The 22,269-nt window shown below is 35.4% G+C and overlaps 1 protein-coding gene across 1 annotated transcript in view; it reads left to right on the top strand.

Annotated features, from left to right (window-relative positions):
• The window catches only part of LOC138708124 (titin-like), a 155,139-nt gene that overhangs the window by 93,360 nt on the left and 39,510 nt on the right, over nt 1–22,269 (top strand). Inside the window, exons 2-4 of the mRNA XM_069838338.1 lie at nt 11,215–11,535; nt 13,865–14,170; nt 21,689–21,988. Of these exons, the coding sequence (XP_069694439.1) occupies nt 11,215–11,535; nt 13,865–14,170; nt 21,689–21,988 (927 nt within the window). The remainder of the gene's footprint in view (nt 1–11,214; nt 11,536–13,864; nt 14,171–21,688; nt 21,989–22,269) is intronic.

Raw genomic sequence — 22,269 nt, 5'->3', positions numbered from 1 at the left:
TAAGGATTACTTCTTAACATAACCTATCAAATGTCAGCTTCAAAATGAGCTCTCGTTCAATGTTCTGCAGTAAATGGTTCCAGAGTTCTGAGCGCTGGAAGAGGCTTGTTTTTATAAAATACGCGAAATTTGTCGCTCAATAATACGAAAACCGTTTGACTTTCGATAGTATATATTTTTTAAATTCACTCTCCTCAGCACCTTGTATAAGTAGGGAAAAAATTGGAGTATAAAAAATGCGAGACTTTTTACTGATCGATTTCATATTATGGAATAGCCCGTAATGACTGATGAGTGATGAACTGATGACAACCATTCATGAGATACCATCTCTGTCTCTCTGTTTGTAGTGAGATCTGTCTTTATATCTGTATCTGACTCTGTGTCTCTATACTTGCCTCTGTATGTCTTTGTCTGTCTATGTCTGTATGTCTATATCTGTGTCTGTATGTATGCGTATCTTTCTCTGTGTTTGTATCTATCTCTGTTTGTATATCTGTGTCTGTCTGTGTAGCTGAACTGCTTTCGTAAATTTGCATTACTATTTTCTATTATCAATTTCACAAACTAAAATTCAATTAATAATAATAATAATAATAATAATAATAATAATAATAATAATAATAATAATAATAATAGACACATAAACATTTTACCTGTGATTGAGGTTCTGGCTGATATGTACAGTAGTGTCAAATAAAAACGGACCGAATAATCAAAGTCCCCGAAATGAGCCACTGCGCATGCCACGCCCGCATTCATAAGATAGCGAGTAATCTACTGAAATTGTTGTAGTTTCGACAGCTGACGTAGTCCATTTCGAAAGCCGTTGGAAAATAAGCTGGTAAAATTCATGTTCTGGCAAAATATCGCTGCAATCGAAAAGTATTGGGAATAGATTTGAATAAGGAACAAAAAAAGTTTCCTTCCCAGGCATAATTCGAACCACGAAAGTCATAGTTAGCCTACTAGCCTAGCTCTAGAGTGAACAAGGCTCTGAAATCAGCTACAAGGGTCGGTCCGGTTTTTTACCACTACTGTACATCTGTTAACAGGCAGTACATCTCACTTGACGATGTGTTTAGAGGAAAAACAATAAATTGCATCTAATGTTTGATTAGTGGAATATATAGCTAATCGGCGATGTATGCAATGGAGGGGGAAAGAAACTGTCCAACCTACCCCGTTATCTTCTGGTCTAGTTGTCTCATAAGTAGTGTCATGTTGGTATCACTTGTGAGGTTCAGACTTGTCTTCGGACATCTTGACTGAAGAAGTATTTTATTGTATTAATTTTATTTTAAAATTTATAGCAGTATAAAATAGTGATGAAAAGGCATTCATAGCCACCGGCGTAGTTCAGTTGGCTGAGACGCCTGCCTGCCGATCTTACCTTGCCAAATATCATCTCGCTATCACCAATTTCATCGACGCTAGATAACCTCGTAGTCGATACAGCGTCGTTAAATAACCAAGTTTAAAAAAAAAACATTCATTGGATTTCTCGTGTGAAATGCAACCCTCTGTATACCAAGAGTTCCAATCCCAAACAATCGGATGTGTAAGTTATTGATTAATGAATTGCCTCTCGACATATACAGTAGCGTGCAAATTAAGCCGAACAACGTAATTACTTATGCAAAAACACTCAAACGGGATAAAAAAAAAGGATCTAACAATAAGACATACCTCAGTAATCTATGTGGCCTCCCTTGTTCCTAATAACAGCTCTGAGACGATTTGGCATGGATTCCACTAATTTCCCACAAATATTCTTCATTTCTTCATCGCGAAACCATACACCAATGAGGGCAGAAATCATCTTCTCCTTTGTAGAACAATCCATTTTTTGCATTCTTCTTTTGCAAATTGACCACAAGTTCTTAATGGGGTTGATGTCGGGTGAGTTGCCTGGCCAGGGGAGTACCTGAATATTCTTCTTGTTGAAGAATTCTGTAGTTTTTCGAGACATATGGCATGGTGCCAGGTCTTGTTGGAACACACCTCTGCCATCTGGAAATGATTTTTGCAGCTGGGGTACGATTCTGGTTTCCAATAAGTGAATATATTTGTCAGAATTCATCATTCCCTTGATAGGTATTAATGCTCCAGGCCCTTCATGTGTAAAACAACCCCAAAACATTACTTTAGGGGGTATTTGGGTGCTTGTTGGAGATGAGCTGCTGTTACTTTTTCGGATCCTTTCCGTACATAAGAAACACGGTGGCCGTGGACCTCGAAATGAGACTCATCGGAAAAAAAAGTACATTCTTCCAGTCATTCACTGTCCAGTGTTGATGTAATTTTGCCCACATTAAGCGTTTTTTGCACATAACAGGGGTTAGCAGTTGCTTCTTAATAGGCTTACGAGCCCTTCGTCCAGCTTCCAAAAGCCTACGCCCCACTGTTGTGACGTGAATATTCGAACCAGTGGTAGCCATTAACTCGTGGGTTAAGTCGACAGCAGTTAGTCTAGGATTCAATTTACTTTTCCTGACAATTAAACGATCATCTGCAGGTGAAGTCTTCCTTTTCCGACCACAGTTTCCTTTTTTCTGGGGTGTGATGGATCCAGTCTCCCTGTATAGTTTTATGATCGAATTAACAGTAGCCAAACCGATGTGACATTCTGCAGCAATTTGCCTCTGTGTCATAGAAGAATGCTCTGCTAATGTTATAATTTTAGACCATTTTCGTGGAGTTATATCCATTTGTGAAGACGACAGAATGTACACAGGATTGCAGTATTAAGTCTTCAACACAACTGAAATGCTTATAAGTACAAAACGACAGGCAAAATGTCACATATTATAAAAAAAAATAATAACGACAGACCTTCAACAATGGAATTACACGTACTACAGATGTCAATTAAAGCGGTATGAGCAGCTGTGAGGCCAACAATGGCAGAAAATGTGAAAATATGTCGTGTTCTGATTAATTTTCACGCTACTGTAGGCCTACTATTTATTGCAGAATTCCAGTACTTGAAAGTGGAATTGAATGGTGTGTTTTTAACCTGCATTTTTCTTCTAATCATGATTAAAATAGGGTTCAGGCATATTATAGAATGGTTGCAGTTGATGTTCCCAAGAAGCAGAAACAAATTTCTTGATGACATGAGTGATTACAATCATTCATGAGATACCATCTGTGTCTCTCTGTTTGTAGTGAGATCTGTATACTTGCCTCTGTATGTATGTCCTTGTCTGTCTTTGTGTGTGTGTGTGTGTGTGTGTGTGTGAGTGTGTTTCTTTCTGTGTGTATGTCTGTGTCTGTGTATATATGTCTGTCTGTGTGACTGAATTGCTTTCGTAAATTTACATTACTATTTTCTGTTATCAATTTCACAAACTAAAATTCAATAAGTAAAATAATAATAATAATAATAATAATAATAATAATAATAATAATAATAATAATAATGAGCCATAAACAACATTTTACCTGTGATTGAGGTTCTGGCTGATATGTATCTCACTTGACAATATGTTTAGAGGAAGAACAATAAATTGTTTGTATGCATCTGAAGTCTGTTAATGGAATATGTAGCTAACCGGCATGTATGCAATGGAGGGGGAAAGAAACTGGCCACACTACCCCTTATCTTCTGGCCTAGTCGGTATCACTTGTGAGGTTCAGACTTGTCTTCGGACATTTCGACTAAAGAACTAGCATTTTCCGTAAACATAGATTTTGAACTATTTTATTGTATTAATTCTATTTTAAAATTTATAGCAGTATAAAATAGTGATGAAAGACATTCATAGCCACCGGCGTAGTTCAGTTGGCTGAGGCGCCTGCCTGCCGATCTTACCTTGCCAAATATCATCTCGCTATCACCAATTTCTGGTGTTGTGGAAGAGAAGGCCTGATGGCCTTAATTGCACTAGAATAAATAAATAAATAAAATAAGTAAGGAAGTAAAAAAAGAAGGAAGTAAATAAAGAAGGAAAGAAGTAAATAAAGAAGGAAAGAAGGAAATAAATAAAGAAGGAAAGAAGTAAAGAAAGAAGGAAAGAAGTAAAGAAAGAAGGAAAGAAGTAAAGAAAGAAGGAAAGAAGTAAATAAAGAAAGAAGGGAAGAAGTAAATAAAGAAAGAAGGAAAGAAGTAAAGAAAGAAGGAAAGAAGTAAATAAAGAAAGAAGGAAATAAAGAAGGAAAGAAGGAAATAAAGAAGGAAAGAAGGAAATAAAGAAGGAAAGAAGAAAATAAAGAAGGAAAGAATTAAGTAAAGAAAGAAGGAAAGAAGTAAATAAAGAAAGAAGGAAAGAAGTAAATAAAGAAAGAAGGAAAGAAGTAAATAAAGAAAGAAGGAAAGAAGTAAATAAAGAAAGAAGGGAAGAAGTAAATAAAGAAAGAAGAAAAGAAGTAAATAAAGAAAGAAGGAAAGAAGTAAAGAAAGAAGGAAAGAAGTAAATAAAGAAAGAAGTAAATAAAGAAAGAAGGAAATAAAGAAGGAAGGAAGGAAATAAAGAAGGAAAGAAGAAAATAAAGAAGGAAAGAAGAAAATAAAGAAGGAAAGAAGTAAATAAAGAAAGAAGGAAAGAAGTAAATAAAGAAAGAAGGAAAGAAGTAAATAAAGAAAGAAGGAAAGAAGTAAATAAAGAAGGAAAGAAAGAAGGAAATAAAGAAGTAAAGAAAGAAGGGAAGAAGTAAAGAAAGAAGGAAATTAATTAATTAATTTCATTGACGCTAAATAACCTCGTAGTTGATACAGCGTCGTTAAATAACCAAGTTAAAAAAATCATTCATTGGATTTCTCATGTGAAATGCAACCCTCTGTAAACCAAGAGTTCCAATCTCAAACAATCGGATGTATATTGATTAATGAATTGCCTCTCGACATACAGGCCTACTATTTATTGCAGCATTCCATTACTTGAAAGTGGAATTGAATGGTGTGTTTTTAACCTGCATTTTTCTTCTAATCATGATTAAAATAGTTTTCGTTACTAGAATTCCACACATGCAGAGTACCCCATACAAAGCATCAGCAGTATCCTCTCATAGGATTGGTGTCTGCTAGAGGAAATGAAATACAAAAGTAAAACCCTTCATATGTAACAATAGTTAATTCTAAGGATATGTATACAAGTTACAAGTTACAAGCAGTATAGACAACGGGCTTTCACCGAATTAGCAAGACGAATTACTGTGCAGCGCCTCGAAGGCTGAGGAGTTCAGCGGAGCTTGAACGTGAGCAATGTGTGGGAACGAGCCAGTGAGAGGTTTGCATTCGCAGTCTTCTGAGTCTTTTAAATCCGCTGCTATGCAAATGGTGGTCGTTGAATGACAGCGGAGTGATAGAAAAGCCTTGTATAGGCTTTAAAATCCAGAATGAAATATAGAGTGAATACATTTTATCTTTCTACGCTCGCATGTATGCAGCTGCACTATGCGCTGCCGCGTCCGCTCTACATCCGCGAGCGTGGAAATATAAAATGTATGCATTATACAGGGACATCATTTTATTTTTACTAACATTTTTAATATTAACTTGCCTATACCTCTGAATCAACGCCGTTTGCTACCTCTTCCACGACTGGAGTTCGATGATACTGGCGTAATATACAAACAAATCACTTTACTAGGTATAGGAGGGAAGAAAAGTAGTTCATCCATTCACGTAAACTAGGAACTATTGCGCTTTTGAGTTTGATCATTTTCATTAGTTTTTTGTTTAATCAAAATACAGTACAGTATTAACAATGAGTGTTTTTACTCACGAACTGAGCTGTCCATGTGGACGTATTCATTATGCAGTGTATATTAAACTGTCTACAGCACATTAGCGTACAATTTAGAGAATGAAGTTAAATTGAAAAATAATCCTAATATGGATATTTAAACACATATTTTTAAAATGGTGACCGTTCATTTCGATACAGACTTCAGTTCTAATGTGCATATTATCGCACTATAGACTATTGCATCTAATTCCAATTACCAGTTTCGTTCTTCGTACTAGTAACTCATGTTGAAATAATTCTGTACCTACTCTATAAAAGAGTACCTTACGTACTGTAAATTCAATCTTCACTTCTGTCCGATCCGAAAAGATAAAATTATCAGACATACTATCCACTGTCCGTCCAAGTGGTTATGTCGCAGCGTCGTAGAAAGGGAGGAAATCACGTGACAATTACTTACGAGGCCCTTTTATTTAAGTTATTTTAAACAGTTGTATAATATTACGTAGACGTCCAATTCCTAACAGAAATTAATGTTCCCAGAAAAGAGTTAAGACAGCCCAGCCACTAGCTGGCGAATAAAAGCTGGGGGGGGGGGGGAAACCGGGATACGACGTGGCAAATGGACGACAGTACCTGTGCGAAAATGATTCAATATTGAAAGCTCTTTCGTCACTGGAAAACTTGAACATATTTTTGGAACGTACTGTTTACTGTGACCGTAAGGCTACTATGACTGTCTATGCGGTCTTGGATCTGTGTGGAGGACGGTTGAACTTCATTAGTAGAAGGGGTGGGAGTGAAGTACATCCAAAAACTCAGGTACAATAAAAATTGAAGTAAAACTAAAATGATGTCCCTGTACAATAAAATGTCGAGGAAATGCGGATCAAATGTACTTCCACTCCAAATTTATTACTTCCGTAACAGGGTTTTAGACGAAATTGTACTCCGCAAAGCCCTTACTAGATGTAAATTTGAAGAGAAAAGAACGCATAGCTTTCAATGTCCTATGGAATACGAAGAAAGAAGAGGTAATACTGTTTGTTACAAGATGAAGAGCACGGGATGAAACGGCAGGGGAATTACGTTACTGATACAAATACTTATGTATGTGACGCAATAGCGATGCATATTAATGAAAAAATATGCAGACTTCAACTGCTGCTCTTGTGCTTTGGAGTTGAGAAGTTGAACCATTATTTATAATTAGTATTACTTTAAGCTATTGTTAAGGTACTTCAAATTATTATAGTAATTTTGAGATTTCTTTCAGAAATTCACTATCTCCAAAAACCTGTTTTTACAGGAAACGCGAATTTCTTCTGCCAACGCTACAAGCAGAAATCAAATAGGAATTTACACCTACATTATTTTTCATGTAATTTTACTCCTCTTAGAGAATTTCTGTTGCGGTCCTGTGGATATAGTGTTTCATGGAAAGAAAGTAGCTCATTTTTGCTCTGGATTTAATTAATTGTGGAAAAAATTGCATTCTTTTCATTGAGAATTCACAGGGATTTAGTATTATTTTGCATAAAATAATGCCACCAGTGGACACCTAACCTCAAACATGATATGAATCCACTCTTAGTTGAAAACTTCAAATTTTTGAGAGAGTGAGTTTTGGAAAGAAAGCTCACAATTAGTACCCTTTAATTTCCATATGCATATTGTCACTAATGTTTTCGGCGTGAATAACCCGGCTACTGGGATGTTTATCTGAGTGATATTATAATCAGCAGTCACAATCACGAAGGTAGCATTCCTCCCTCTCCTTTTCTTGTGAGTAACCAACATTAGATAATTTTATAGCGAGTCACAACGAACGTTTCCGATGTTTCTGTCGGCCGATCAGCGTCAGGTCGCCCCCACTACCGCCGCTGCTTGCATCCGACAACTCTAAATTTAAACTTACTGTATTACCGTATCATATTAATATCGTTCGATACTCACCCTCCTCACAGTAGCTGCTAGAAGTGAAGTGTTGCCCATCTTGTGTGATAGCCTACATAATTCACACCGTCTTTAGGAACTATATTTCACATTCATCAGTTCCTCTGCACAAACAGAATGTTTATATTTGAATATTTTCTTTAAGGTTCTCTAGCGCAACGTTTCTCAAACTTTTCTGAAGTGGGGACCACTTTTTTAAGTTTCAACAGTTCCGCGGACCACCTTACTCTTGTTCCCTTCGAAAGCAAATTTATCATTTATGTACCATATTTTAATATTTACATTTTAATATAGAAATAATTAATTAAAATTAATTTAATTCAATTAACTTTATATTAGTATTAACTAATTAAGTTAATGTTAAGTTAATTTCTTATCTGAAAAAATAAATAAAAAAATTAATGCAAAAACATGCCCGATTTTCAACAAGTAAAGATGCAATTTTGCATGTTCTATTATTGGTGTACGACGTACAGTACTTGACCATTTTAATGTGTAAACTATTAGGAAAGTCATAAATACAACGAAAGGTTCGATACTTTGGTCCTGTTATGAATTCGGGTAGTCCCTAGCTGGTTTACAGGCACGGCGCCAGATGCAGGGAAAAGATAGCGAGAAACACCACGTTCATAGTGCTTTAAATCCCTCTTTTTTGCTGAAAATAGAGTGGGAAGTCGATAGATGGGTAGGATAAATAAATTTCATAAAATGTCAGCACTGGGGAAAAAATGAAAGGTGATTGCCATGTGTCATTTCCAAACTCTGAGATTTTCAGCTATAGTGTAATACGCAATTCGTTTGAATTTTAGTTTTTCTTCTGTCTTTTTTGAAGGACCACAAGGGCAGACCTCGAGGACCATAGTTTGAGAAACGCTGCTCTAGCGTATCAGAATGATTTGTAAACTTTTTTTTCAATGTTGCGCAGAAATCAGTCACATGGTGTTAGATCTTGGGAACAAGCAGGTCATAACCCTCTGCTAATAATTGTACGGCCAAATATCATTTTAATTTTTAATGTTATTAATATAACACAGTACTTACGTTTTTATCCAGTGACACGCCATGAGTTTTCGGATCCAATCATCGGCGGCAGCGGGGCGATCTGTCGCCGAACGGCCGACAGAAACACCGGAAACGTTCGCTGAAATTCGTTAATGTATTTAAACCGTGTAACTATCAGTGGCGTAGCCTGAAATTTTGAGCAGGGGAAGCTAATTCAAGTAATCTTTCATGCAATATGAGAAAACGCATTACAAAAATATAGTCTTAAAATAAATAGTAGTCAATTTCAAGTCAGCAGTCGAAGATTGGTTGTAACCTCGTAAGTAACACCAATAAGGCATGACCTCAAATGGTTCGTAGTAAAATATGATTTCACGGTTTACACATATCTCTAACAAATAGACACGTATGCGTATAACATTCGCTCACTCCCTGTCATAGAGAAATCACAATATTAAAGGTCAATAGATACAATATTAGTATCATTACGTAAGTATGCGTCTGTATTTTGAGTGTGTCCTTCATTGACAGTAAGGGAGTCGGTCATTTGTTTTTTTAGATCACACTTTTGTTCGTAAGTCAGTCTTGATAATAGAATTGTCCTAAAAAATTCAAGTAAACTGGTGTCTGGAACTGTTATTTCACTCACTATTTATTATATCAGCCACAATGCACACCAACACTTCAACTGAACACAACTGACGAAAAGGGATAACTCGGAAACTACTTATTTTCAATGTCAAAGCTAGCTTCTAGCGAGCCTTGCAACCAGGGTAGTTTAGTTAGAAAGGGATGGAAAATCTGCGAGGTGGGTTACACAGAAGAATGAGTGTAAGAAACCAGTCTGCTTGGAAGCTGGTGTGTGCAGGCTTCTTGTTTACTGCTGCATCACAAATCATCCTGAGCTGCTGCATCACAATATTTAACGCGTAAATATAAATTCTATTAAAATTAATAAATAATTTTGTCCATAGACTGCAGGTTTATTATGAAATTATTATTAACTGGGGAAGCTGAGTTTTTAGCTTACATTGACGCTACGCCACTGGTAACTATGCTGTAATAACTACAGACTAGTGTTTGGAATTGCTTATAAAGAGAGATTATTCAGTGAGAGAAGCCCAAAGATTCGCCATGTCGATACCTGACATTCGTGTTGCATTTGGTAAAACGCTCTGAAAGATCCCAACTATGTAATCGAATCCACGCCCAAAGGCATCAAGAATTGAAATCGCTGTCGTTTGAGGAGTAGATTATATTTTCTCATTATTTAAATGAGATGCATGTTTCGAGGTCCCTTGGATATGCTCTGGCTATTTATGAAGCGATGTACGGTGTGCGAATCCGTGCTATGATGTCATTACGCTTGCTGCATCGGTAATTAACTCAGTTTGTTTTAACTCTATAAGAACAGTCGAGAATTGGTGACCTTACTGTGGACATGGGTCAATTATATATTCATAAAACTACTTTACTATAGGATTCAATTTGTGCACACGATAGTTCCCATGTCTCTGGAATTTGTTAATCAACTTTTGGAAAATATTTTCCTTTTAGTCGTTTTAGAAAGCCACTTATAAGCAACTTGTGGGATGAGTGCATCATTGTGGCTCGAGTTGTGTTTTTGAAGGACACGTCGTTAGCGGAGTTCTTTAATTAATAGTGATAATAATGACATCCCTCTAGTTACATACAATATTTTATTTAGGATAGTTTATTATTGTTTTTTTAATAGTAGACCTGCCTTGTAAATATCTTTTAACTAAAAGCATAATCAATCAATGTAGACCACACCTTTGAATTCATAGGCCATAGTAAGTAATTGATTACCGTGAAACCTAATAATGTTTATTATTTTACAATTTATATAGGTCTAGTTCCAATTGAATGTTGATTACCTTACTGAGTGCAGTAATGAGTTGATTACTGCACTCAGTGCGGTAATCAATGTTGTAAACATGATTAAATAAGTGGATAAGTAGGCATTATTAAATGATCGTGGATAAAAATAGAGTTACAGACGATTTTTTAACATTGAATTGTGTAGAAATACCAATTTCTGAGATTTTGTAATGCACTTCACAAACGTTTATCGTAATATGCTTGTATTACAAGATTTGTTGCAATAATTTCGTAAAGTTCATGTTCATGGTCATGAAGCGATAGATTATTGTATTGTGGAATAATGATTTCTGATAATATCTAACTCCATCCCAAAATTCATTGGTATAAGTACATCCATTCTGGAGTAATTTTTTTCTTACAAAAATGTAATTTTTTTCAATAAGTTTTCATAACAGAAAAATTGTTATATAATCCACAGTTTGAAAGCAAAAGCTTAATTTTTCACAGGCATTTCTTCCCCATATAAAGGTCAGGGTTTCACATAAGTATGAAGTCAGAAGTTGAAACATCTGTTTTGAAATGGTGTCCTTAAACTTTTGGTAGAAGCTATATATAATTCTGAACGAACTGTTATTAATTTAAGTAAAATTATTTCACAAAGAAAGACGGAAAAGAAAACATTACAAATTATTCTTTACTTTTTATGTTGCCATTCCAGGTCAGCAGTTGGGATTTCTGGAATCCCCACAGAACGCCGAATTGGTAGTTGGAGAAATCTTGCTGCTGAAATGCGTAGCAAACGCTACAGTTCAGGACTGTCAGTGGTCATGGCAATCGCTGGAGGACGGACCCAATGGCACTGTTACCATTGTCAAAACATATCCTGCATTCGGCGACGAGCGAAAGGACTGCAGCGTGAGGTTCAGCACTCTGTCGCTGGAACAGCAAGGCCTCTGGTCATGCGGCATGCGCAGTGCAGGCTCTGCAGACTTCACAGTATCGCATCCGGCTAAAGTTCTGGTCCGTTCCCACAAGGAAAGTAAGTATGTTTGCCTGAAAGAAATGTGCATACAAAAATGGAATTCTCAAATTAATATTTTAACAAGGTTGTGCTGATTTTTCTTCAGCTGTGGGGTTTGTTACAACAGCCTCATGGTAGATTCAGCAGTTTTGCGAGAATAACTGGGAAGATTTTGTCAATGCAAAAAAGCATAGACTTAACACTTCGCTCTTGTGCCTCCTGTAAGGACCTACTGTATGCACTGTATTTAAAAGTACTTTCATGATCTTTACAGAGAATTTAATCGCCTGTGGGATATTCGCTCTTATACAGGGTGATTCACGAGGAGTTACCGCCACTTACTGAACTTATTCCTGAAGAAATTCTGAGCAAAAACTGTCATATAAACATGTGTCCTTTCTCAATATTTTCAGAGTTACATTAATTTGAAATTGTAAAAGAATACTTGTTTTTCTTCAGTTTTAAGGGTAAAATGATGTTACAAATAGAGAATGAACAATTCAGAAGTGTACTTTCTTTAATTGGCTAGAATTCTGGAGCTAAAAACGTTCGAACGCACGACCTCACGAATACCAGCCCGGAACGGTACCATTACGCTACAAGTGTAACACGTAGAATACTTCCATTATAACTGTATAAAGCAGGCATCGAGGTCCAACAACATGTAACATCCCCTGTCTCCGAATTGTAGCGGAGATACAAGAAGGGAACTTAGTATCTAGAGAGCGGCACTTTTTCTTTTGAAAGCTGTACGTAATTTAGAAGCTGAGATAAAAACGGGACTTGTCATCAATCTTGGGATATCAGAGTTAAGGGGAGTTGGTCATTATCGCATGAAAAATAATGGTAAAAATAGCCTAACTTCAAGCAGTCATAATACTATTTATCAGAGGTCTTTCATTTTTGTTAGCTATGTGTCTATGCATATTAAGCTTTAAAATGAAAAGGAATGGATACTCTAGAGTAAATCTTTATCCTTAAATTAATTTCTTTAATTAAGCACATTTTTTTTATAAATTCACTACATGTCTGTGATTAGGTACACTCTATTCACTTATTATAGCACATATTGAATTGAAAATTTGACCACTTACTGCTAATAGATACTAAAACATACCCTACTAAAATTATTCATGTATCTGTAATATTATGGGCATAGGACTTATAGAAATCATCACCGTGAATAAATTAAAAAAAAATGAAGATTAGTATAAGCCTTATGCCCATAGTATTACAGATATTTTAATAATTTTAGTAGGGTATGTTTTAGTATCTATTAGCAGTAAGTGGCCAAAATTTTAATTCAATGTGTGCTATGATAAGTGAATAGAGTGTACCTAACCACAGATATGTAGTGAATTTATATAAAAAATGCGTTTAAATTTAACAATTAATTTAAGGGTAGGATTTACACTAGATTAACCATTCTTTTTTTCATTTTAAAGCTTAATATGTATACATATATCACTAAAACAATGAAATAGCTGTGATAAATAGTATTACATTTATGACTGCTTGAAGATAGGCTATTTTTATCATTACTTTGCATGCGATAACGTCCAATTCCCCTTAAGAGTGCTCCCGTATTATATGAGCTACCCTTCATCGTTTAATGTAGAAATGGAAGTTGTCACTTGCGTGGAACAGAGTAGAATTCTAGCGTTAAGTTGAAAAACGGGAATTGTCAAGTGACCAGTCCCCTTCTTCTAACAGTGTTTTCATGCACTTCGAGATACAGCGTTAAACAAAATGACCCAGCATTCCAAGATTTTGGGAATGGATTGAGATAGTGAAGGTGACCCAATTGGATAGTGTTTTACTGAGGTGTCAATTTGTTTATAAAAATAATTTTGTGCTTTAATGTTTATATAACAATAGCAATATAATACCAAAGAATATTGCTGTATTTAATTTATTTACTATTTTTTTTATGAAATTCTGTTCCTTTAGATCAAAAAGGAGACATGTCAACAGTTTCAAAACAATTTTCTGTATGTTACATTTTCTATAAAACAAATTAACTCCTTGTGGTACAAGTAGATCTGGCCAAGTACAAGGTAACAGTGCCAAAACCAAGGGGTTAAAGCAAGCACAATGTAGTCTGTGAAGTTTTTTGGTCTTTTTCTCAAAATGACCTGTGCATGACTAGTCCCGTTTTTGATCTCAGTGTCTCAATTAAATTATAATATAGGCTATTTGGGTGGTAAATCGATATGCAATATATTTCATTGATAAATACATTATGCTTGTATTAGAAACAGTTTGTTAGACCCTCACTGATGAATGCCACATGACTCGCAGTCATGAAGTTTTCGTGAATTATAATGTCATGTGTTTAATTTTTCAGTTGAGTTTTCTGAGTTAAAGGAGGATGTAGTTCTGGAAGCCGGAAAGCAACTACTTCTAACTTGCAAAACCAAAGAAGCAGTGAAGGAATGTCAGTGGAAGTGGAGACCTATGACGCCAAATAACGAAACCCATTTGGTAGTCAAAACTTTCCCAGCGTTTGGAAACGAAAGTCAAGACTGCAGCATCCGTCTGAGCAGCGTCTTAATTGAACAGGAGGGTTTCTGGACGTGTGGTGCCCGAAGTTCCGAAGTGGATTTCACAGTCGCACGACCAATAAAGCTTTCTGTGCGTCAACCAAAAGAAGGTGAATGTATATTCAATTTAGTATTGGAATTTACTGGTTTACGAAATTGTATTATGCATTTTTCCCCGATTTAAAGGATTTAATTAATTATTTTGGATATAGATTGTAGCGTGTATTTATAATTGAAGAGTTCACTGCAAGAATGATGGATGTCACTTTCTTGTCGAAAATGAACCAAGACTGTCAATGCATAGCTTAAGACATATAGAATGTAGGCTACATAGAGAGTTATATGGCATTAACACTGATAGTCATTGTCCAGTAATGATCGCAAAATCACAGTTAAGCTTTGAGCGCTAAGCATTTCAAACTTACAATTGCTTCTCCTGCAAAATGTAGACCCAAATGACATCCATCATTCTTGCAGTGGACTCTTCATAATTTTAATTTTTTTTTTTCTGTATTTAATTACATTTCTGCAGCAGCTGAGCCGCAGTTCTAAAGTTGCATGATGCTGAAATCAGTTCAAATTGTGCCTTAGGAGGAATCTGCTAATAAGATCATGTCGAAACCTCTCCTAAAATAGCGCAGAATTAAATTTACACAACATAGATCAATACAAAAATCATCTGTCCATTTTAATTGTATGGGTGTGAAACGTTACTTAGAATATTGCATTCAGAAACAACGGTGCATATTACGCCAAGTTAAATTTGCGTCCCGTGAATGCAAAAGAAGAACGCTAGTAGCTATAATTGCTCTAGTTGTTAGTATACAGTACAACCTACTGTTTCGTCTGTGAGTGAGGTCATGTTACATAGAGAATGCAATGAGTGAGGTAATATATACAGGGTGATTCGCGAGGATTTATCGTCAATTATGGAGCTTATTTCTGAAGACATTATGAGCAAAAAAAGTCATATAGATATGTGTCCTAATCTCAATATTTTCAGAGTTACATTAATTTGAAATTGTTAGTAAAATACATTTTTCTTTAGTTTTAAGGATAAAAGAATATTACAAATGGAGAATGGACTATTCAGAAGTATCATTTCTTTAATTGGCTAGTGTTCTGAAGCTAAAAATATGTTGTTAATTGCAGTGGCGTATGCTGAACCTGAAGTTTGGGTGTTCTGTTAAAAAATATATAGTTGGTCTATCTCGCACAATTATTATAGGCCTAAGTGAAATATCGGGTCAACATTAACTGCCATTTTTAATATATAATTTAGTATTATTTATAAATAATAACTATGGGGCGGATGTTGATGACCTAAAAATCTACTTAAAATGATCATTAAAATGCCCTTAAACTAAAGGAAAAATGACACGACATTAAAAGAAAATGACATTTAAATATTATTCAAAGTACTCGCACCACAACTTCTTAAAAATTAATCACCTTGTTTCAATGACTGCCCTGCAAATGCCGGAGAAAGGAGGCAACTACAAATAACGTTATTCAAAATTGCATTATTTATGATCAAACAATAACCATGGCCAGCAAAATAACCTGTTTGAAGTTCCACAGCCCGCTAACTATTTTACAATTTCATATTGTGAAATAGAAAAATTTCTAGTGTATTGTTCGCTTTTTGTTTTATATTGTTGCACTAAATTCGGAAGTGGCGGGGTAGGTCTACCCTTATTCACTATATGCAATTTCTCTCCTAGTGGGCGAGAAGAGAATGGTTTTTGCAAAAGATCTTTTACAGTGTACATTTCCAAGTGCTATTATCATGAAATAAGTAATTTAAATTGTTCACCTGCGCTGGCACACAACTATGAACCCTAGTAAAACCTAAACACAGTAAATTCACTCACACAAACAGTAAACACACACGTAAAACACTATATTTTGTAACGCTATTGACAAGTTGAGCTGCCTGTATACAGGACGAACTGCGAGCTTGAGAGAAGCGAGTATCCCCACCATGCCACCTTGCAAGCGCAGAGAATTATAGCAGTAACTCTCAGCAGGGGATGTTCTTTTGTACCGACAGGACAACCAGACCAGAACTCATCCCCCTTCGTCAGGCAGAGCGTACGTTATAAAAACGAAAGCCGTTCTGGGGATGGTGTGCACATTCAACCAGCAGGCATTTAAAATATTTAAATGGTAATGAATTGAAATTAGTCTTGAACTTTATAGTCAACTTCCAATGAGATTACCACGCATTTAAATTGTGATAAATTAAAATTATTGTTGCATTATATAAAACAACTTAAAATAAAAAATGAGATTACCGAATTTACAGGGTGTCCAGCGCACACCTTGAACTTCCGCAATATACGCCCCTGGTTAATTGCTTCGTACAGGTTTTGTTTTTCAACTTTTTACTAAAAATTACACCATTCTTACGCACTCACCACAAAATTTTTTACAAATCATACGATTTTAAGAACTTGATTCTTTTCAGTTTAATTATGCATCCTATTGTACAATCTAGAAGAATTTGCAAAAGTGGCGTGATTTGTAACAATTGTTGTGATAAATGCGTTAGAAAATGTAATTTTGTAATTAAAATCGAAAAAAAAAATTCTGTACGAATTAACTGTGTAATTCACAACACATTTTTAGCTTCAGAATACTAGCTAATTAAAGAAATGATATTTCTGAATATTTCATTCTTTATCTGTAATATTCTTTTACCCTAAAATTAAAGACTAATTGTATTTTACAAAAAAAAATTCAATCTAGTGTAACTCTGAAAATATTGAGATTAGAACACATGTTCATACGACATTTTTCGCTGAAAATGTCTTCGGAAATAAGCTCCGTAAGTGACGGTAAATCCCCATGAATCACCCTGTATAATGTGTGCAAGAAATACGGTGCATACCATTAACACTTTCACAGTATTTATACGGGAACAACACTTTCAGCATCTCCTACACACGTGTATTCACCACTATCTCATACAACTCGCTGGCACGAACAGTAAACATCTCTTCATCAGCGTAGTATTTACTCATAGATCACAAAAGCCAGAGGGAGAGGAACGGTGATTCACACTCTTTCCGGACGCAGATTTAACTCGGGCGCGTATTAGACCTACCTGGAAAGATTATTACTCGACCGTATTGACTTTCAACAATCCGGAGAGGGGAAGTAGAGCGCTGTCATTCGGCTCTCTTCCACTAGTTGCAGAAGTGATCAGAATTGTGAGGAAGTGACCGTACAATCCTTCAAGGAATACAGCCTCTCTGCGTACACTAAACAACAATTCATCATTATAATGAGAGTAATATACTTCGACAATTCATAGAAAATATAGTAAAAAATCACAATAGGCATACTCATAGGCGGAGTTACAGGAGGACGTGGGGTGGCACTGCCCCCTCCCAAAATTAACTGAACTCTATTCTTTTTTTTTCCTATTAACGTTAGAAAATATTGAATTTAAAATATCTTTTTTGCTTTTATTTATGATTAAGTTTCTGTGTTGAAATTGATGAATTAATGTCTTCAGATAGTGTGTCTGGACTATAATATTTATTTTAAATTTCTGAATGTTTGAACAAATTTAATTCAAAAGTTGTGTTTGTACTGTACCTTTTATGTATTGAAAATTGAAATGTATGTAGTTATATCAAGGCAAATTATATTAGATAATACGAGGGAGAGTCAAAAAGTAACCTTAATAATTGTTTTATTAATTGAATATGTACAATAAGACTACAAACAATCACTTTTCAACATAGTCCCCAGTACGTTCAATGCAAATGTTCCTGTTATACTATGTCGAAAAGTGATGACGTGCTTGTAGTCTTATTGTACATATTCATTTAATAAAACAATTATTAAGATTACTTATTACATTATTAAAAAAACAAGTGCTTGAACTGTTTTTAAAATTATAATCATGTAAATTCTTATTCTTTATTTATTTTTTCTGTCACTTTAACAATATTGTATTCTTAATTTAGTATGTTTATGTATAGGCTATGGTACCGTTTTGTTTCCTTGTTTGTTTTCTTATTCTTTTTAAACTTTATGTGTAATTACATTTAACAGTTTTAATCAGATTATTTTTTTTTCTTCTGTCCAGTTTTCATTATTGGTCACACCCGACCTCAAGCATCTTTCTTTTTCGGGTGTGACCCAGTTACCTTGTATTTATACAATAATTTGTAATATGTAGACTATTTGACTATGAGATTTGTAATCAATTTCGAATTTTGAAGAATATTCATATACTAGTATTATGGTAGTATTGTAAAATCTTTGTTATTGTATGTAATTTTTGCTTGCAATAAAAATCTTGTAATCTTGTAATCAGATATATCAAATAATCAGAAACTTGGAAATACTCGTATAAGTTATTATTTTGTAATTCAACTTAACCTAAAAACAAAAAAGTGTGTATAACTTTTTGACTCTCCCTCGTATGTTAATTGTTACAATAATTTATTCGAACTACAAATAATGTTAAAGGGAAATGAACAAAAATTTCGAATTTTATAAATTTTGATAAATAGTTTGGTTCTTGAAAACTTCAGTTTCGTGGTCCATGTTGCCTTAATAAATATATATTTATTTTTTAAGAATAACTGTAAGGATACATTCTTAACGATTGGACAGTTTTTGCAACCCCTTTCACAGGTTGAACATAAAACCACAGTCTAGTATATACAGTCGCGAAGCTCAATACGTAGTAAATATGCAAACATTAGATAGTTGCTCACCACTAGGATCGCTAATATCGCCTCATTACAGGCAATGCAAAATAGTACCGTCACAGTCTATTGTTTCTAGCACCCTCAAAACTCAAGCTTCGTGACTGTATATAGTAGACTGTGATAAAACCTAAAAAATAACCTATTTCATCTTACTTACAAATGGCTTTTAAGGAACCCGAAGGTTCATTGCCGCCCTCACATAAGCCCGCCAGCGGTCCCTATCCTGTGCAAGATTAATCCAGTTTCTATCATCATATCCCACCTCCCTCAAATCCATTTTAATATTATCCTCCCATCTACGTCTCGGCCTTCCTAAAGGTCTTTTTCCCTCCAGTCTCCCAACTAACACTCTATATGCGTTTCTGGATTCGCCCATACGTGCTACATGCCCTGCCCATCTCAAACGTCTGGATTTAATGTTCCTAATTATGTCAGCTGAAGAATACAATGCGTGCAGTTCTGTGTTGTGTAACTTTCTCCATTCTCCTGTAACTTCATCCTGCTTAGCCCCAAATATTTTCCTAGGAACCTTATTCTCAAACACCCCGAACCTATGTTCCTCTCTCAGAGTGAGAGTCCAAGTTTCACAACCATACAGAAGAACCGGTAATATAACTGTTTTATAAACTCTAACTTTCAGATTTTTGGACAGCAGACTGGATGATAAGAGTTTCTCAACCGAATAATAACACGTATTTCCCATATTTATTCTGCGTTTAATTTCCTCCCGAGTGTCATTTATATTTGTTACTGTTGCTCCAATATATTTGAATTTTTCCAGCTCTTCGAAGGATAAATCTCCAATTTTTATATTTCCATTTCGTACAATATTCTGGTCACGAGACATAATCATATACTTTGTCTTTTCGGGATTTACTTCCAAACCGATCGCTCTACTTGCTTCAAGTAAAATTTCCGTGTTTTCCCTAATCGTTTGTGTATTTTCTCCTAACATATTCACGTCATCCGCATAGACAAGAAGCTGATGTAACCCGTTCAATTCCAAACCCTGCCTGTTATCCTGAACTTTCCTAATGGCATATTCTAGCGCGAAGTTAAAAAGTAAAGGTGATAGTGCATCTCCCTGCTTTAGACCGCAGTGAATTGGAAAAGCATCAGATAGAAACTGACCTATACGGACTCTGCTGTATGTTTCACTGAGACACATTTTAATTAATCGAACTAGTTTCTTGGGAATACCAAATTCAATAAGAATATCATATAATACTTCCCTCTTAACCGAGTCATATGCCTTTTTTAAATCTATGAATAACTGATGTACTGTACCCTTATACTCCCATTTTTTCTCCATTATCTGTCGAATACAAAAAATCTGATCAATAGTCGATCTATTACGCCGAAAACCGCACTGATGATCCCCAATAATTTCATTTACGTACGGAGTTAATTTTCTCAAAAGAATATTTGACAAAATTTTGTACGACGTCAACAAAAGTGATATTCCTCGAAAGTTACCACAGTTGGTTTTGTCCCCCTTTTTAAAAATAGGTACAATTATGGACTCCTTCCATTGTTCTGGTACAATTATGGACTCCTTCCATTGTTCTGGTACAATTATGGACTCCTTCCATTGTTCTGGTACAATTTCCTTTTCCCAAATAGCAAGTACAAGTTTATAAATTTCGCTTTATAATGTACTTCCACCCTCTTGTATTAATTCTGCTGGAATTTGATCGATACCTGGAGACTTGTACTTTTTCAGATTTTCTATCGCAATTTCGACTTCTGAAAGCGTGGGTTCGGGTATAAATGGCTCAGCAGTTTGTATTTCAATTTCGTCCCGATCATTTCTATTTGGCCTATGTAGGCCTACATTTAGTAGTTGCGCAAAATAGTTTTTCCATCTGTTTAGGATTGATGGAGAGTCTGCAAGCAAGTCACCATTCTCATCCTTGATCACGTTTACCCTTGGCTGATATCCGTTCTTAAATTCCTTTATACCCTTATATAAATCTCGAATGTTTTTATTCTTACTATTTGTTTCTACCTCATTCAGTTTTTCCTTCAAGTAACCTCTCTTTTTATTCCTAAGTGTACGAGTTGCTTCCCGTCTTTCATTGAAATAATTATCTCTCTTCTCCTCAACTGGATCCTGTAAGAATTTCAATTTTGCCTGTTTTCTTCTTTCTACTACCATGCAACAATCTTCATCAAACCACGGTTTCTTTTTCTTAGTTTCATAGTAACCTATGCTCTGCTCAGCTGCAATTTTGATACTATCTCTGATATTTTCCCACACGCTATTAACATCTAATTCTTTCTCAACTTCGTAGGAACTTTCTAAAGTGGCAAACCTATTCGAAATTTCGACCTGATAATTTTGCTTAGCTTCCTCGTCCTTTAATTTCAAAATATTGAATTTAGTAATATTAACTTGTTGCTCTACTCGCTTGGCTACTGATAATCTTTCTCTTAATTCTCCAATCACCAAATAATGGTCAGAATTACAGTCTGCACCCCTGAAAGTTCGAATATCTACTATACTAGTATGTCTCCGTTTATCTATCAAGATGTGATCTATTTGGTTGTGTGTCAATCCATCTGGAGAAGTCCAGGTATATTTATGTATATCCTTATGGGGGAATGTTGTACTTTTGACAATTAAATTTTTCGATGTGGCAAAGTTGACTAATCTAACTCCATTGTCACTACTAATTGCGTGTAGGCTCTCTTTTCCAATAGTTGGTATAAAAATATCCTCCCGTCCTACTTTAGCATTGAAATCCCCCAATAAAATTTTCATGTGATATGTAGGGAACTGATCAAAAGTATGTTCTAATTCCTCATAGAAGCTATTCTATTTAAAAAAAACTAAAATTGTCTTTTTAAAAACCTAAAATTCCGGTCCCTAATGATGAATATTGTATTTTTCAGAAGTTGAATTTTCGGAGCTGACCTACGACATTGAGGTGAGTGTTGGAAAGCCACTCATTCTGACATGCAAAACAGCCAAACCCGTCGAGGAGTGCCGGTGGACTTGGAAGCCGGCGTCCGGTGAGCAGACCGCTTATGTGTTGAAGCAGTTCCCGTCCTTCGGGAACGAGAGCAGAGACTGCAGCTTCCGCTTCGACAGTGTGATGAGCGAGCAGGAGGGCGTGTGGACGTGCTCCGCGCGTTTCGCGTGGCAGGACTCTTTCACGCCTGCGCACCCTGTGCAGTTGTCCATCTTCACAGGTGAAACCTCGTTCACACTTTTCAACTAACTTGAATTCAAGTCATGTGATTTCAAGTAACCTGAATTCAAGTCGCAGTTCAGACATATTAAAGTTTTTTGTTTTCAAGTAGGACAAAATGGCGTCGATGGAAGTTGTGCAAATAGGAATTTCTATAGTAGCAAACGTCCGTGCCAGGGAAATCTATACTAATAATAAATCTGTAGCCAAAATTTTTCTGGTAATTTTCGATTTTCCAAAAATAATTGGTGTTAACATGTATAATTAACCATCCTGAAACCG

The sequence above is a fragment of the Periplaneta americana genome, chromosome 10 (assembly GCF_040183065.1).
Source record: "Periplaneta americana isolate PAMFEO1 chromosome 10, P.americana_PAMFEO1_priV1, whole genome shotgun sequence".
NCBI classification, from domain to species: Eukaryota; Metazoa; Arthropoda; class Insecta; order Blattodea; family Blattidae; genus Periplaneta; species Periplaneta americana.
The sequence above is the reverse complement of the archived record's forward strand: the minus strand, read 5'-3'. Positions and strand labels throughout refer to the sequence as shown.